Below are 14,880 nucleotides of genomic sequence, written 5' to 3' on the forward strand. Positions count from 1 at the left end.
AAATCAGAAACTCGGGTAAAGACCTGGAAGGAGTTCTACCAGCAAAGGCCTGGCCCTGAACAAAAGCAAGAGGAGCTGGCACAGGAGCTGTCAAAAAGATGTGCTGGAGTACATCTGTCAAACAGGCTTGTACTTTAGTGAAGCTGCCCAGGGCAGAGCAGGATGAATGTCCTGAATTGCATCAATGCTTTGTCATGTGCAGATCCAACTGGGCAGGAAAAGGCTTTCCTGTGGAGCCAACAGCTTCAGCACAGAGAAACCCACCACTGCTGACAGAACAGTCCTGCTCAGAGGAGCCCATCAGCACCCAGCCCAGCACTGCTGGCAGGGACAGTCCTGCTCAGAACACAGGAGCCCATCAGCACCCAGCCCAGCCCTGCTGGCAGGGACAGTCCTGCTCCAGAACACAGGAGCCCATCAGCACCCAGCCCAGCACTGCTGGCAGGGACAGTCCTGCTCAGAACACAGGAGCCCATCAGCACCCAGCCCTCCACCACTGCTGGCAGGAGCAGCTCCAGGGGGCTCAGGCTGTGCTCAGCCTGGCCTTCAGGCTCTGCAGAAATGCACACTCCATGGCACCTGCAGCCCTCAGCCTCATGATACTTTCTCTCAGGATATCACCTAGGGAGAAGAATGCTTGGACTTTTGCTCCACCAGCCTGTGCTCTCCTAAGAGCTGTGGAGGTTTCTGTGAGTCAGACAGGGAAATAATTGAGTGTGACCTGCAAGAGCATTAAGGCAACTGCTCCTGCCAAAAAGACTGCACCAAGGCTCTAAAGCAGCCTTTAAAATCCCTGCTTGAGGAAAGATTGACTATCTCCCCATTTAGATTATAAACTCCTTGAAAATAAGTACTGTTAATGATGGGACTCTGAAATTTGCTACACTAAAGTTTGCACCAAGAAAAGATGAGTGCCAACAGCTCAAGGCAACTTAGTCCTAGCTAAACAAAATTAGATTCTTTCTTCCTCCAGCTTTTCGTGGCACTGAAAAATGTTCACATGACATAGTCAGCTCTCCAAGCTACCAAAGATGCACTTACAAAGGAGCATTTTAATGGCAGGCCACTGTCTGAGAGTGCATTAATGCATCTATTGCCTTGGAGACAGAGAAAGGGCAGCCTGTGGAAGCAGAATGAACCCTCTATGACACAGAGCCTCGGCACGTCCCTATTGACATGGACTAAGGGACTGGATTATGTTGGAGAGGGGGCAGGAATAGTAAAACAAGCCAGGGTACACAATTTCAACAAGTTCAAAATTACTTTGGGCCCAATTCATAAACATGTTGGACTGATTGCTGCTTTAGCATCATTAAATGACTTTCCTAAGATTACCTCATGACTGTTAAGCGCATAAGGATTCAGTGATTCTTTTTATAAATAACACTTTGAAGTCAAATCCATAAAATAGGTTTAGGCTAAAATTAGAAGGGTTCTAATAAAATGCCCTGGTATCTGTTGAAACAACCAAGTGTTTCATGGTTGTTTCAACAGATACCACCTTAAACATGCTTCCTTGTCCTGCCCAATGGCACACTCACCCAGGAAAGGAAGTGTAACAAACCAAATGTGAGGGTGGGCTTGCCACCCACACAGGGTGCAGGGAGGCTGTGTCAGGCTGGAGCCCCCAAGCACCAGCACTGCCCAGGGCTCTGGCACCAGGTGCAGGGCTGTGGGAAGGCACAGGTGGCGGCAGCATGGTGGCAGCACTGTCATCCTTTAGTCCTGCTGCTGTCTCCATGTTGATTCATGAGCAAAATAAACACAAAGCATATGAGATGAGAAGAAAAGGAGTTACAAAGGTCTTTTGCTGCCACCAACATGAGACACTGCCAGTCTGTATTTCTTTTTTCTCCCCAGACAAGCTGCTTGGCAGCCCCATCCTCTGGTATGCCCAAATTGGAGTTCTCCCACTCCTTTCATCTGTCACTGGGAAAAAATGCAGAAGTGGCATGTCTGGGCTCTTAGCAACCGAGCTAACTGGCACAGCACTGAGAAGACCACCAGCAACTAAACCATTCACTGCACTCCGAATTTGTAAACACAATAAATGCTGGGGACAGTGGGGACAGATTTCAAAAGTGCTTCTGACAGAGACTGAATTAGGGAGAGTCAGTTCAAGCCTATTTTGTTATACCAGAGTCTGCTGCTGGGCTTTGCTACATACCCTGTTCACTCAAACACAAATACCCTCTCCACCAACGGAGAAACATGTGCCAATCCTTAGGGAACACAGCAAAACAGGGCTGGGAGGGACGAGGTTTTGCTCTTGCTGCATTCCCAGTGGATTTACACCAGCACTGGGGGACATGGGGCAGAGGAGTTACACTGCACAGCAAGGACATGGCACACACTCCAGAAGAGAAAGGAATGAAGTTCTTCTCCAGGGAAAAGTCCCCATCCTTGGGTAACACAGGTCAGTAGGGTGAGAAGCACTGCGATTCTTGCCACCAGCACACACACAGCTCCCAAACCCGCTCACAGACTGGCTTCCCCTGCTTTGTCCCCTGGTGTTAGGAAACCCAGTGAGCAAGAGCATCAGAAGCAAGCCAGGCTGGGGAATGCAGCCATGCCCAAAAGGGATGCATGGATACCAGGACACAGGAGATCCAGCACTCACCTCTGAGGAGTCGGCATACCGAGCAACACGTGCACACTGGAAGAGGAGCTGAGCATTAGGAACTCATCAGGTGAAGCCACTCACTCTTAGAAAACACTTGGAATCATTTTGAAGTGGACTTCAAGGCCCTGGTGTGCACAGGGAGATGAGTGTCTCCACTGAGCAGCATGGAGCACAGAGTCAGGAATGTGCCTCATCCCAGGCTGTGTCCATGTGGGTGTTAAGGATGGGGTTAGGTACTAACCTGCTGCTGTTCTCACACCACTGAACAGAAGTAACTCCTGACTGGAGGGACCTGGTAGTGTGGATAAGCAATGGGAGCATGGATGCATAACCCAGTGCAAAAGGCTGTATGAAAACAAACACAGGGTGCAATACTGCAATTTGTAAGGCTCTGTGCCTGGATTTTTCCCAGAATTCTTTTTTAGAATTCTTGTGGGAGAAGTCTGGCTGCTGCAACCACTCATACAGCTTCTAAAGAAAACTATCCACACATCCCTGATCTTCCTAAACCAGGAGGGTCCTTCAGGAATTCATATCCTGATGGAATAGCCATAAGAATGAAAGCAACCAAGGGAATTGCATTGCACTCTTCAGTGAAAGCAGGTGATTCATAACTGCTCATGAATGTGTGAAGTTTACAGTTTCATCTTGAGCACAGTTTGTGTTCCAGGAAACAGCCTAAATTTCCAGTTTGAGTACTTCAATTCAACGCTCACAGTGGCATCAATGACATTAAAGAAAATTTTTGAAGAAGAAAAAGGCTTGATCTTTGTGTTTATGATTGTCCTGCACTGGAGACACTGGAAATTCTTCCATAGTTTCACAGTCATCTTAAAGCAGCACTATTTAAAGCAGATGTTCTACTGTCCCTTGCACTCTGGCCTCCACCTTCCTTGTCCCATTGCTGATGTCTGTGCTTCAGCTCTCTATTGACTTGAGGATCAAGAGCAACCTGGAAGCAAGGGATGGCATTTAACTTGAACCAATCCCTTGACTGGGGTCAGCATGTAAAAATAAGATTTAAATGTATCCAAAGGAAAAGACAGATGGGCCAGAGGCAAGCAGCTGGGTTATACCCTTTCAGTGGGAGTGCTGCCTCATATTGACTGGATGCTGCTGTGAAACTATGGGCTTCCTCAAGAGATCTGCTGTGGGTTCAGCCTCTGATTTTACACAGAAAGAAGCTGATCACAGTTTTATCTCTTGGAGATCAGATAACATATATCTGGCTTGTTCTCACACACCTTTCTGGTTGACTGAATACCCAAACACATCCTGACTGCTGATGTTCCCCTGCCTTTGTTCTGTACTGCAAAGCCTTTGGTCCTTCAGCACAAGACCAAAAAACCAGCTTTGATTCTCTCCTGCTCCGAGGAATGGAGAGTATCAGAAAGCACATTGTCCATTTCTGCTTTGAAATCATTCCAGATAAGAATGATCTTAGCCTGGGACAAGCTTAAGCAGAAAGAACTGGGTTTGGGTAATACAGAGGGGGCTCCATTGTTTGTGACCCTCTGCCCCAGGCAGCATCAGCTCTGGACACTGACTGTCCTGTGATGCAACACAAAGTAAGGCCATTCTGTAAGGTTAAGAAGTGCAAAAGCTCCTGTTAATAAAGACAAGTCTGTATGTGGATTGTTACTAGACAGCTGCCAGAACAACAGGATTCCCTTGAAAAATATTTGGAGATACTGTTCTGGAATTTACAGTTTTCCGTAACAATGCATAGCCACATGACATTTACAGTTCCCAAAGGAAAGAGGCAGTTCTGCCTGTGGAAAAAAGACAGGTTGGAATGGGCATCGAAGTAAAATGTCACAGTCCATCATCTGGGTGCCAAGGACAATAAACTGAGAAATGCTGAACAGAGAGTGAAGTGAAGATGAAGAGGTGGTGGAGGAAGGGGATCATTGTGTGTCCTTGGTGCCCATCAAAGGAAGATGTGCACATTTCCCTGGAGCTGGTGCCTCACAGGATGTGCTGTTTGTGGGGTCAGCAGCCACCCACAAATCATGGCAAAGCAGCCTCTGCCTCTTCATGGCAGCTGGGTGTGGTTTTTGACTGGGTGTGAGGAGGAGGAGAAGGGTCTTTGTGTGGGATGAGTGTGAACACACCCACTGTGTGCTCAGCAGTGCCACTCCTGCAGAAAGACAATCCTCACAGCAGAACTGCACAATGGACAGGCACCACTGAAAGGCAGCAAAGACAGCAAGTGGTAGAGGGGAGAAAAAAGTAGAAAAGGATAGAAAAAAGGAGCAATTCCCCTTGTCTCAAAAGCAACTCCTGCTTATTCTATTTTCCGGCCTCACAAGACACTCTTCAGCAGGCAAAAAAAAAACCTTTGCTGTATCTGCATGAGATCATCACAAAATGCCAAGCTCTTCACACAGTACTTTGTGTCAAGAGGGGATTCAAAGAATCACAAATCCATCTAAGCAGCACCATTCATATTACAAAAATAACAACAGTGGAAACAAATCAGGCTGGGTGTTTGTGTAGCCTGGTCCTACAGCCCACTGGTGTCAGGAGAGCCTTTTCACATGCTTCAGTGGGCTTGGAAACATGCCCAAGAGTTGTGAAACCAGAACCTGAGCTGCTGTTGGTGCTCACAGGAGGGCTGGGGGGTTTAATACCAACAAAACTGAATTTTAGCACTCCCTTCTGTATAGGAAAGACAACAGACCTTTCTCTATGCCCCCTGTCTTTCCAAATCACTTTCTTTCAGATATCACATCTGCTCTTAAGCACGGTCACACAACAGGATTGAAACCAGCAACACTAAGTGCCACACCAGGTCTGGCTGTGTTCCCATTGTTCAGGGAATGGGAGCCATATAAACAACTCTAAGCTCAACCTGAAGAGCCCTCTCTTCTCTTTGCCTCACTGGTCTAGGTCAGAGTATGCTTCCACACACCATTTGCTCTTCAGCAAAGCTGGCTTGAGGAGCTTCCAGTTCCTGGCCTCTTGATCTCATATATCCCTGAAAGTCTCCCAAAACAGAGATCTTGGAGGTTTCCAATAAGGCAGATTGGCACATTGGCTCAAACCAAAAATAATCCCTTAAAAATAGTACAAGGAAGTATTTTTTGAAAACATCAAAATCAGGATTTCTTCCTCTGAGCTCACAGCTCCCTACTACTGGACAGCTTGAGTAGTCAGAGCTGGGCTGTTTCATCACTTTATCACCAAAACAGATCATAATCTGTATGGGCTAATAGAATCACAGCATGGTGTGTGTTGGAAGGGACTTGAAGATCATCTCATCAGGTTCCTCTGAGCCTCATCCAGTCTGGCTTTGGACATTTCCAGGGATGCTAGGCATCAGCTGCAAGCAAAGTTCCCCTGATAACATAATGATAATGAAAATAATAACAGCAATAATATAAAACCCAAAGAAACTCTCTTCAGCATAAAAGAGCAAAGATCAGTGCCTGAGGAAGGGGCCACCACTTCTAGCTGGTATTTACAGCAGACCCAAGTGGGGCCAGCTCTCAGCATCCTCCATGACAGGTCCTATGTGATAACAGGGGTTTAGCTTTTATTGGCTAATTTAATTAACATGCATTTTCATGTTCAGACATCATTGTTCCATCTATACCTTAATTCTAACAATATGAGTTTCAGAGCTCTCATCAAAAAGCAATGGTGCTCTTGGTGTGCTTTTCTTTCTTGAGGCTTAATCTAAAATTCTTTAATAGCAAGGCTATCACCCCTCAGAAACTGAACTCTGCTGTCTTTTCAGTCAAAGAAAACACCAGGTAAGAACATGGCTCTGTGTTCTTCACTGTGAGCATAACCTTTAAGCCCAGCCCTCAGCTAATTCCCTCAATTAGTGTGGCCACAAAGAGATCAAGGAGCAGGCACAATTCAAGCTGGCAGCAGTCAAGGACAATCAACATAAGCCTTCTCTGAATTATATAAAACCTTAGATTTTGTTTTGGGAGTCATTATACCCCTATTTTAAGGTTTCTCTTAAAACACCAAGAATAAAACTCTTGCAAAAGGAAAGGGTGAGATGTTTCAGTTCAACATTTCAGTTTACCCATAAAGAAAATGTATTCAACATATAATGTTAAAAAAAGGGGAAGTCTGATTCACAGAATTTGTAAGAGGCTTGAAGAATGCCCTTTAGGAAGGTTGAGATGAGACATTTCCAATACCACTCCAAAACTAAGGCAAATTAGAAGGGGTAGCAGCTACCCAGGCTTGAAACACTGCAAGTGTTTGCACAGACCTCAGCACACACAAGTTGAAACTGCTGAATTTCTGATTTGCCAGCATATGTTTCACAAGCTACAAAGTGCAACACGCTTGCAACTTTGTGTGGCTTCTCTTCACAGCACTGGAGTTGAGTTATCTTTGGTGGTGTGTGGGAATCCTAGAAGCCATATGGAACCACCTGCTTGGGATAACCCTCCATGTCTCAATTTTTGAGATCTAATCTGCAGAGCTATCTCCAATGAAATGTTTTGGATTTGGACTCAAAAATATTTTAATCAAGCTTGAAATAAATTTTTTTAACTGAATCCTCAGGAATGGATCTTATTTACAGCATGATAATTCTTCCCTTTGCTCTTTCAGAATTAGAAAACAAACCATTGTCCTTAGACACAGCTTTTTCAGCATGGCTTGCAGCCCTCATCCCAACTTTCCAGCTCAGTTTGCAGAGACTGAGTCTGGCTTCTCTGCACTCTCAAGTCCCATCCTTGGTACCAGCCAGGAATAGTAACCATCAAATGATGACACTGTTTTTTTCTCCTAAGTGCCAAGGGACTCAACAGCATGTCAGTGTCCTGGGAATTCTGGTATGTGCTGCCTGCAGTGTCTGTTTCCCTCTGTTCCTGCCAAGGGCATGACTTCATTGAACGGTGTGATATTCCAGACAGCACAACACTGAAAATAACACTGGCACTTACCTGAGCTGCCAGTGCCTTCTGATGCACTTCTGGATGGTTTTGGGTGGCTCTGTTTGCTACCTGTCCGTACAGTGACCGAGGGAGGAACGGTGCTGCTGCTGTCTCCGCGGATTGTCGAGAGGTCCTGCATGCTGAAGCTCCGCAGTCTCTCAGACAGGGCTCCCTGTCCCTGAGTAAACAAGTGAGTAAGTAACACAAAGTTAGATCCAACATTTTGAGACTTTTTTTCTCTCTTGTTCATTGAAATCCACCACGACAATAAGAAGAGGAAAAAACTGTATGGTCCAGTAACCTAGAGATGACAAAAATGTGTTGCTAAAAGCATCATTCCCTCTCTTGGCTCTTCCTTTTGGAGTGGTTCTATGATCTGATTCAGACATCTCTGATTCTTCATTGCAGTGATCTGAGCAGCCTTGGCCACATGGAAAGGAGCAGGATGTTGTTGTATCTTTCTAGTAGGTACTTTTCTTCACTAGGAATGAGTGAGATGCTTGGCTTCAGATTCACAGTTAAATGGCCTGCATCAAAATAACTCCCTTTTAAAGTTAATTATCTGTGATGATATCACCCAGCCATTCTCAGCAATACACAACATTTCCAGAACACAGAAAATTTAAAGTAATAAAACTATATTATTACATTCCAAGAAATACAACGTTTTTTTCACTCAGCTTAAGGAAGAAATAAACTAATATTTTTGTTTCTTTATTTACACTAATTCTTAATCTGACAATAAAGATATTCCTTGGTGAAAGGAATGTAACTGTAAAGGATGTATTGGTTAAATGGCACTTTCCATTAAAACTGCATCCCATCAAAAGCTTGACTGTAAGTATTCTGTAACCCTCATACTATACCACAGCCATAAAGTAGGAACACTAGAAAATTAAATCCATACAGAATCATAGAATTTTTGAGCTACATTAATGACATTCATACTTTAAGCTACATTAAATACATTCAGAATATAAATTGCATAAAAATTTTGGTAAAAATTACATTCATGTTTTAACATTTTATTGAGGGGGGAGGATCTTAAAGATACTTTATAGCACATAGTCTTGAAAAAAATACTGAAGCAAATACATAGAGCCTGAGTCTAACATTCTTTCTGCAACTGTAAATTAGGAAAAACTCAATGGATGCTTTGACTGAGATGAAATCAGAAAGAAGGCAAATAACAGACAGTAAATATTGTCCTGTTTAACAAAAAGATAAGACAACCTGTAGCAATTCAGCCACCACTTTCATCTAGACTTGTGTTTGTCCAAGCAGCACAGCCTGACTGCTGCCAGAGGACTTAGGCTGGGGCTGGACAAGGACATGTCACTGCTCCCTCCTGGGCTGCAGTTTTGAGTATCCTGACCCAGGGTGCAGCTCAAGGCCAGTGGAGAGCTCACTCTGGTGCTGGCCTGGCAGAGAGAAAGGACTCATCCTGAACAGCTGCAATCCAAGGCAAGACTGGCCACATTCCTTGCTAAAGCTGTGAGGCAACACTCCTGTCCCCTATGCACTGGCATTGATCCATTGGGAAGGCAAAGCAATAATCTACCTACTGATTTATCAACACCACTTCAGAAATTCTGCATGCACAGTAAAGGAAAATCAGTGCCTCTACTTCATTACAAATTCCTCAGCATCTTACTTTTGGGTCTGCAAGTAGAGAGGGCATCAGGTGCTTATACCTACAGCCACTGTGACAGTCTGCACTTTTTACATTCAAGAAAAGTGACAGACCAGTAACCTCCAACTTTTCAGCCTGAAGCTTTTTGTACAAGAAAAATGAATTCAAACTTCCTTCTCAACTCCACATTTAGCTTTCCTGCAGACTATTACAGAGAAGCAGCAGACTTACTTTGTTATTTTCCACTAGCCTAGTCTGCTTTTGAAAGTATTTTAAAGCAATGGGGTTTCTTTGCTTATATACAAAGACATGTTGATGATTTTATATGCATGGCAGTGGAGTGGAGTCTTTAGAACTTATATTTTGCTAAACTCAAACCTCTGCTCTCACATTCTACAGCTTGGCATAAGTGCTGGTGCCTAAATTTTGGCTACTCCTGCCAGTGGCTGAGCCACTCTTGGGGTATGTTCTCACTCCAAGAGGCATCTCCAGTTAATCCTCTTGGACCAGTGTAAGCTGCATTTACTCTGCAAATGTTACTGGGCTGGTAACTGTGGCTGCCTTGCATGGATGGTCAGCTGGGTGAGATCTCAGCTGCCCAGAGCTCAGTGCAGTTCTGGATGGGTTTTGGAACTTGCACTGAATTCCTGCACAGATATCCCATCCTCAGTGACTGATTCAAAGCCAACACAAGATATCCTACCCTGCAGCCTGATTACAACAGACAGATCTCCAGTGAGAGCAAGATGACCATTAAATAATATGTTGCTACTGCAGGATGACTGGGCCAGCAAAGCCAGAGGGTTAGCAACTGCTGAACTGTAACTTGAGTGCTGTATTCCTCCCTCACACCCAGCTCAAGTGGCAGCAGGGCTCAGGCTTTTAACCTCCCCCCCAGCTGCTCTGCTCAGCCAGCTAACCCAAATTCCATTTCATTCCAGCCAGCAATCTATGTATGTGGACATGAGTCAGGTTAGAGATGAAATTCATGTGTCAGACCAACCTGGCAGGGAAGATGACACCAACACATTGAAAATGAAGAAGATGTGTTAATATTCTTGCACTGCACCTTGTGATATAGCAGCACAGAATGATCAAAAGCCTCAGAGAGAGCTTTGAAACAGGGACTTGATATGTGCCTGTCATCTGTGGGTCTGTTACATCAGCTTGTAATGCAGAACCTTGAGCACAGACTGAAACAGCTGAGCTAAACAACTTGACTTTCTCCAGGAAAAAAGAACTAAAATTGCCTTTTCCTAATTTTTGCTTCAATTTTACTTGAGTTTCTAACAGCAAAAATAAAGACTGTTTATAAAACAGGTAATAGCAAAATATTACTGTTACTGTTCCTACCATTCTATGAAACAATTTTTCCAAATATCAGAAATGGCAAGAACAGCAAAGGCCTGAGTGAAGGCACTGAACACCTGTGAAAACCTGCAGAGTTCCATTTCTTTCCTTTCCAGTTTCTTTGGCCTTTGTAGGGATAGACTTGATTTACTTGCTCCTAGAATACACTGTAACACTCACAGTTCTTTCCTAGTTACTACATTTTTACTTGACCCCAAATAGAAATGTGACAGAAATTACCACAGAATGGGGATGGTTTCAGAGTAAAATGGAAAATATTGTTTACCAACCTGTCACATAAGCAGCTGGTGTATATAAAATCACAAACATTTGAAAAGCCACCATGGTTAGGGTTTGCAGAGCTGTGTTTTAGAAACAATTTATTCAGATATAATGCTTATTATTCCACAAAAAGCCTTATCATTTATAAGCAAAAGAAAATAACAAGTTAATAGCTTTATTTCTCAACAGAACAGATTTAGCACAGCACATGTTTTGGACTTTGTTTTGTTAAAACAATCATGTGGAAGATGAAGAGCAGCTGTTTGGGGGATTTTTGTTTACTTTTGTGGCCATGATCATGCAGATGCTCTTCCAACTGCTATAGACACGAGAGATATCCCAGGAATTTCAGCACAGAGAGAGGATCCAGGTCCTGAAGCTATGCCTGCACTGCAGGCCAGAGGCATGTTTGCAGCACAGATTTGGGTGAGTTTTATCCCAGAGAGTGTGACAGCAGTAACATCATGACAGTAGCTGTAGTAACACATTTCACTGTGTCAGCAGAGAAACAGCTCAATGTTATTACACAGCCTTCTGAAAATTGTGACTGGGTGGGTGTGGGACTGAGGATGACACCACCTCTCTCTCCTCCTCACTGAACACCAGCAATTGCCAGCATGATTGTGCTGGCAGTGTGGGACCTGTGTTCTTGGGATGTCAGAGGACACAAGCATGAAATGGTGCTGGGAAACTGTGCCTTATTTCCCTCAGCACAAGACTCCCTGCCTGGTCTCAGCTTCTCATCCAGCTTCTCTTAAGACATGGACCATCCCTGTGGGTATGGCACTTCTGATTTTACAGAGAGTTTGCCAGACAGTGAGGTTTTGGGAGCCACAGGTGGGAACAGATGTCTCTCTATTCCCTGATCCCTACAGTGCATCAGTCCCCTAATTCATCTGATAGATGAAGGTACAGCACAAACTGAAAGTGGAGCTCTTGAGGCCCCCTTTGCCTCTTCTTCCCCCAGGATCTACCAACCTCACAAGTTCTCTTTTTACAGGGAAGAGCCAGGGCTCAGTGCTACTGAATAGGATAAAAGACAAAACTGAAAAGGACATGCTGATATCACTGCCCAGTGACTGCTATCACTTGGTATCAACCTTGTTTAGATTCATGACTGCACCAACAGTATGAGGGCACTGGCCATCAAGACAAGCTGCAGAAGCTCATTTGTGATTCTAAGTGAAGTTAAAGCTCCCATCCACGTGGCATAGCAATTAATGTAAAACTAATTTAAGTATATCAGCCTGATTTGGTCAAAATGACAGCTGTAGTATAGACATTCCTTCCTCACCCACATCTCACACATTCCCTCCTTTTTGCTTTAAAGAATATGATAAAACTGTATTAAAATACTGAACTTCCAGAGCCAGCAACGTGCACATTGCCTTCCTCTTCATGTTGCAGATATCACCATCATCATCCCAAGAAAAAAACATCAGCCTCTCTGGGTCCAGAGCACAAACACTGATGCAACCAGTATTTGCCTGGAAGGATCAAAAATACTTTCAAAAAACTGAAATCTGCATTGTGACAAGCACTGTAAAAGGCACTCCATCAGAAAGAGCTGGAACTGTCTTAATTTCTGTTACCACTTTATAATCAGTCTCTGCATTCCCATTTGAATTAAGACTTTTTAGAGGGAGATGCATTTAGGAGTCTGGGAAAATTTGGTTTATATTCAATGGAATTATTTTTTATAAATACTTCACACATGTAGGTAGCTAAAGCTAAAGGAAATAAAATTAAGCATATAATTTAAAAATCTGCAATTTATAGAACTGTCCCATTGAATATGATCTAAATATAAACAAATAACAGTGTCTAGATTTTATCCTTCCTTCAGTCTGAAAATATGAAAGAATTCTGTAAACATTATTTAGGCTTCAAAACATCTCTAATACCTACAAATTCCATTTTGCAGCTGTGGAAACTATGACACAGCATGACAAATCAGGAACCCAAAACTGCCAAGTCACAAAAGAGAAGCTTTTAATACAATCAGTGTTAATGCAGGATGGCACCTCCTGGCCTTTTGCCTCTTAGGATCAGCAGTTAATGGACAAGCAAGGGAACACTGAGTCACACTCAGCACACTCCCAGCACAATACTCAATCTGTTAATGTTCTCCTCTCTTTTTGCTGGAGCTGTGGTTAGTAGTTCTCCTCCACAGATGTCTGCATGCACGTTGCAGCCTCCATCCTGCCAGTGTCCACTACCAGGAGTGGTGCACATTTCCAGGATGTCACTTCTGGCTATGGTGCCAGCAGGACTGCCCCAGTCCCAAGAGATCCTTCAAAAGCTCCACTGCAACCCCAACCATCCTCACAGGGATCACAGCAGAGGGAGAGAGGCTCCCTTCATCCATTAGTGAGAACACAACAGCAAACACAGCAGCTTGGCCAGTGAAGCAGCAATCAGCCCAGTTAAATGAGTGTTCCTTGTACAAAGCTCCCTGCCTGGAGCTGGAGTCTCTTTGACTGCCAGCAGAGGACTTGGAAGGCAATTTGCTGATGGGATCAAGGACAGGCTTTTAAAGCTCAGCACGCAGGATCTACTCACTGGAAGCAGAGCAGACAGCATTTGGCCACAGACCAATCTCAGCTGAAAACAGCTCAAACTAGTCTAACAGCTAATCTAACAGGGAGCAGACATTAGTTAGGGGTTAGTAAAAGCACTCAGCAGATTACCTGCCCTTTTTTCTGGTCCAAATACAAGTGTAAATGGAGTAGCTGAGATACCTAGCAAAGGGAAAAAAGAGAGCCATTGTGGCAACACACATAAAAGCTTTGAGAATAAGATCTATTTGAAGCATAAGTAACTGAGGTGAGAAATGAGCATGACACTGGGCACCATGTGCAGGGACTCACATAAAAAGCAGGGGCACCCACCTGTGGACTACACCTCTGAACATAGGTTGTCCCTTCCTCAGCTTCCCCAGAGAGATGGAGAAACCACTCCATAACCCCAGCTGACAAGGTGTCACCTAACACATCTTTTTAAAATTATAAACACAATGGGCTTGCTACTCCACTCCTTGCACTTGATTGATGCTTCCCACTGGAGAAATCCCCAGTGTCAGGCCTAATGACTAATTTAGGCACAGGATTATGTGAGGGACACGTGGCAGTCATTTTAGTCCTGGGGACTGACAGTTCTCCTGAGCAGTAGGGTGAAAGTGGGAAATTGCTCACAGCAGTGAGCAGGAGTTTACACACAGAAGCTTCCTTATGTCTGGCTGCAGGCAGCAAACCTGAGCAAAACCATCAGCTTTATGGTCTGAGCACAGGCATGAGTGAAGGAGTAAATTGCTTCTGCCACCATATGAACACAAATATCCTACAAGCAATATCCTTATTTATGGCCAGGGCCTGCGTGCCATGCCTAGGCTGGAAGAGCTACCTGTTTGGAAATGTCAGACAGCAATAAAGACTGAAAGGGAAACCAGCTGACATTATTGTTGATGGTGGAAACATAATTTCATCCACCCTTTTTGTTTGTGCAGTTAATTTCCTCTCCAGGGAACTATTTGTTATTGTTTTTCCCACACTAGTCTCTCTGTATAAATTTATTTTTTTTTGTTCTGCTGTCCTGTGCATTCAGTGAGTGTTGTCTGCTTGTTGGAGACACTAACCCAAAAAGCCAACACGAAAGAGAAACTGGAAAGAGTTACTGGATTGTAACTCAAAGAGCATTGGGATTCTATAGATTGGTGAAAAACAGATTCTTAAAGGCTTCTGAATAAAAGATGCATCACACGTGACAAGATTACTTCACAAAGTACTGCAATCAGTGGCATGCTAACATATGCTTTAAGAAAGCAATTTGTTGTTCCTCTTTATTGACATAAAACATCTCCAAGATCTTGGATTTTGGATCCCAAATGGAGATTCTTTAAAAGAAGCTATTTTCAAAATCAACAAGATCAGCCCTTCTGAGATAACAGCAAAGTGTCCCCAAAGGCTTCTCAAGCTGTGAACTCTAAATCACTCCTGACCTCTGCAGCTCTAGGCCATGTTACTGATGAGGGCACATGATGTGGCCATCACAGATATGGTGCTAAGCAGATTGGCCAGAACTGTGCT

At 44.0% G+C, this 14,880-nt stretch overlaps 1 protein-coding gene across 3 annotated transcripts in view; it reads right to left on the minus strand.

The window, feature by feature from the left end:
* The window catches only part of REEP1 (receptor accessory protein 1), a 64,595-nt gene that overhangs the window by 11,105 nt on the left and 38,610 nt on the right, over window positions 1–14,880 (minus strand). For 2 of the 3 annotated variants that reach the window (XM_056489450.1, XM_056489451.1), the window contains exons 6-7: window positions 7,540–7,708; window positions 2,621–2,656 (exon numbers count right to left, since the gene is read on the minus strand). In XM_056489450.1, the coding sequence (XP_056345425.1) occupies window positions 2,621–2,656; window positions 7,540–7,708 (205 nt within the window). Of the gene's footprint in view, window positions 1–2,620; window positions 2,657–7,539; window positions 7,709–13,485; window positions 13,537–14,880 lie in introns of all 3 variants that reach the window. The other variant, XM_056489449.1, reaches the window with a different exon arrangement.

The sequence above is a fragment of the Oenanthe melanoleuca genome, chromosome 4, assembly GCF_029582105.1.
Source record: "Oenanthe melanoleuca isolate GR-GAL-2019-014 chromosome 4, OMel1.0, whole genome shotgun sequence".
In the NCBI taxonomy this organism is placed as follows: Eukaryota; Metazoa; Chordata; class Aves; order Passeriformes; family Muscicapidae; genus Oenanthe; species Oenanthe melanoleuca.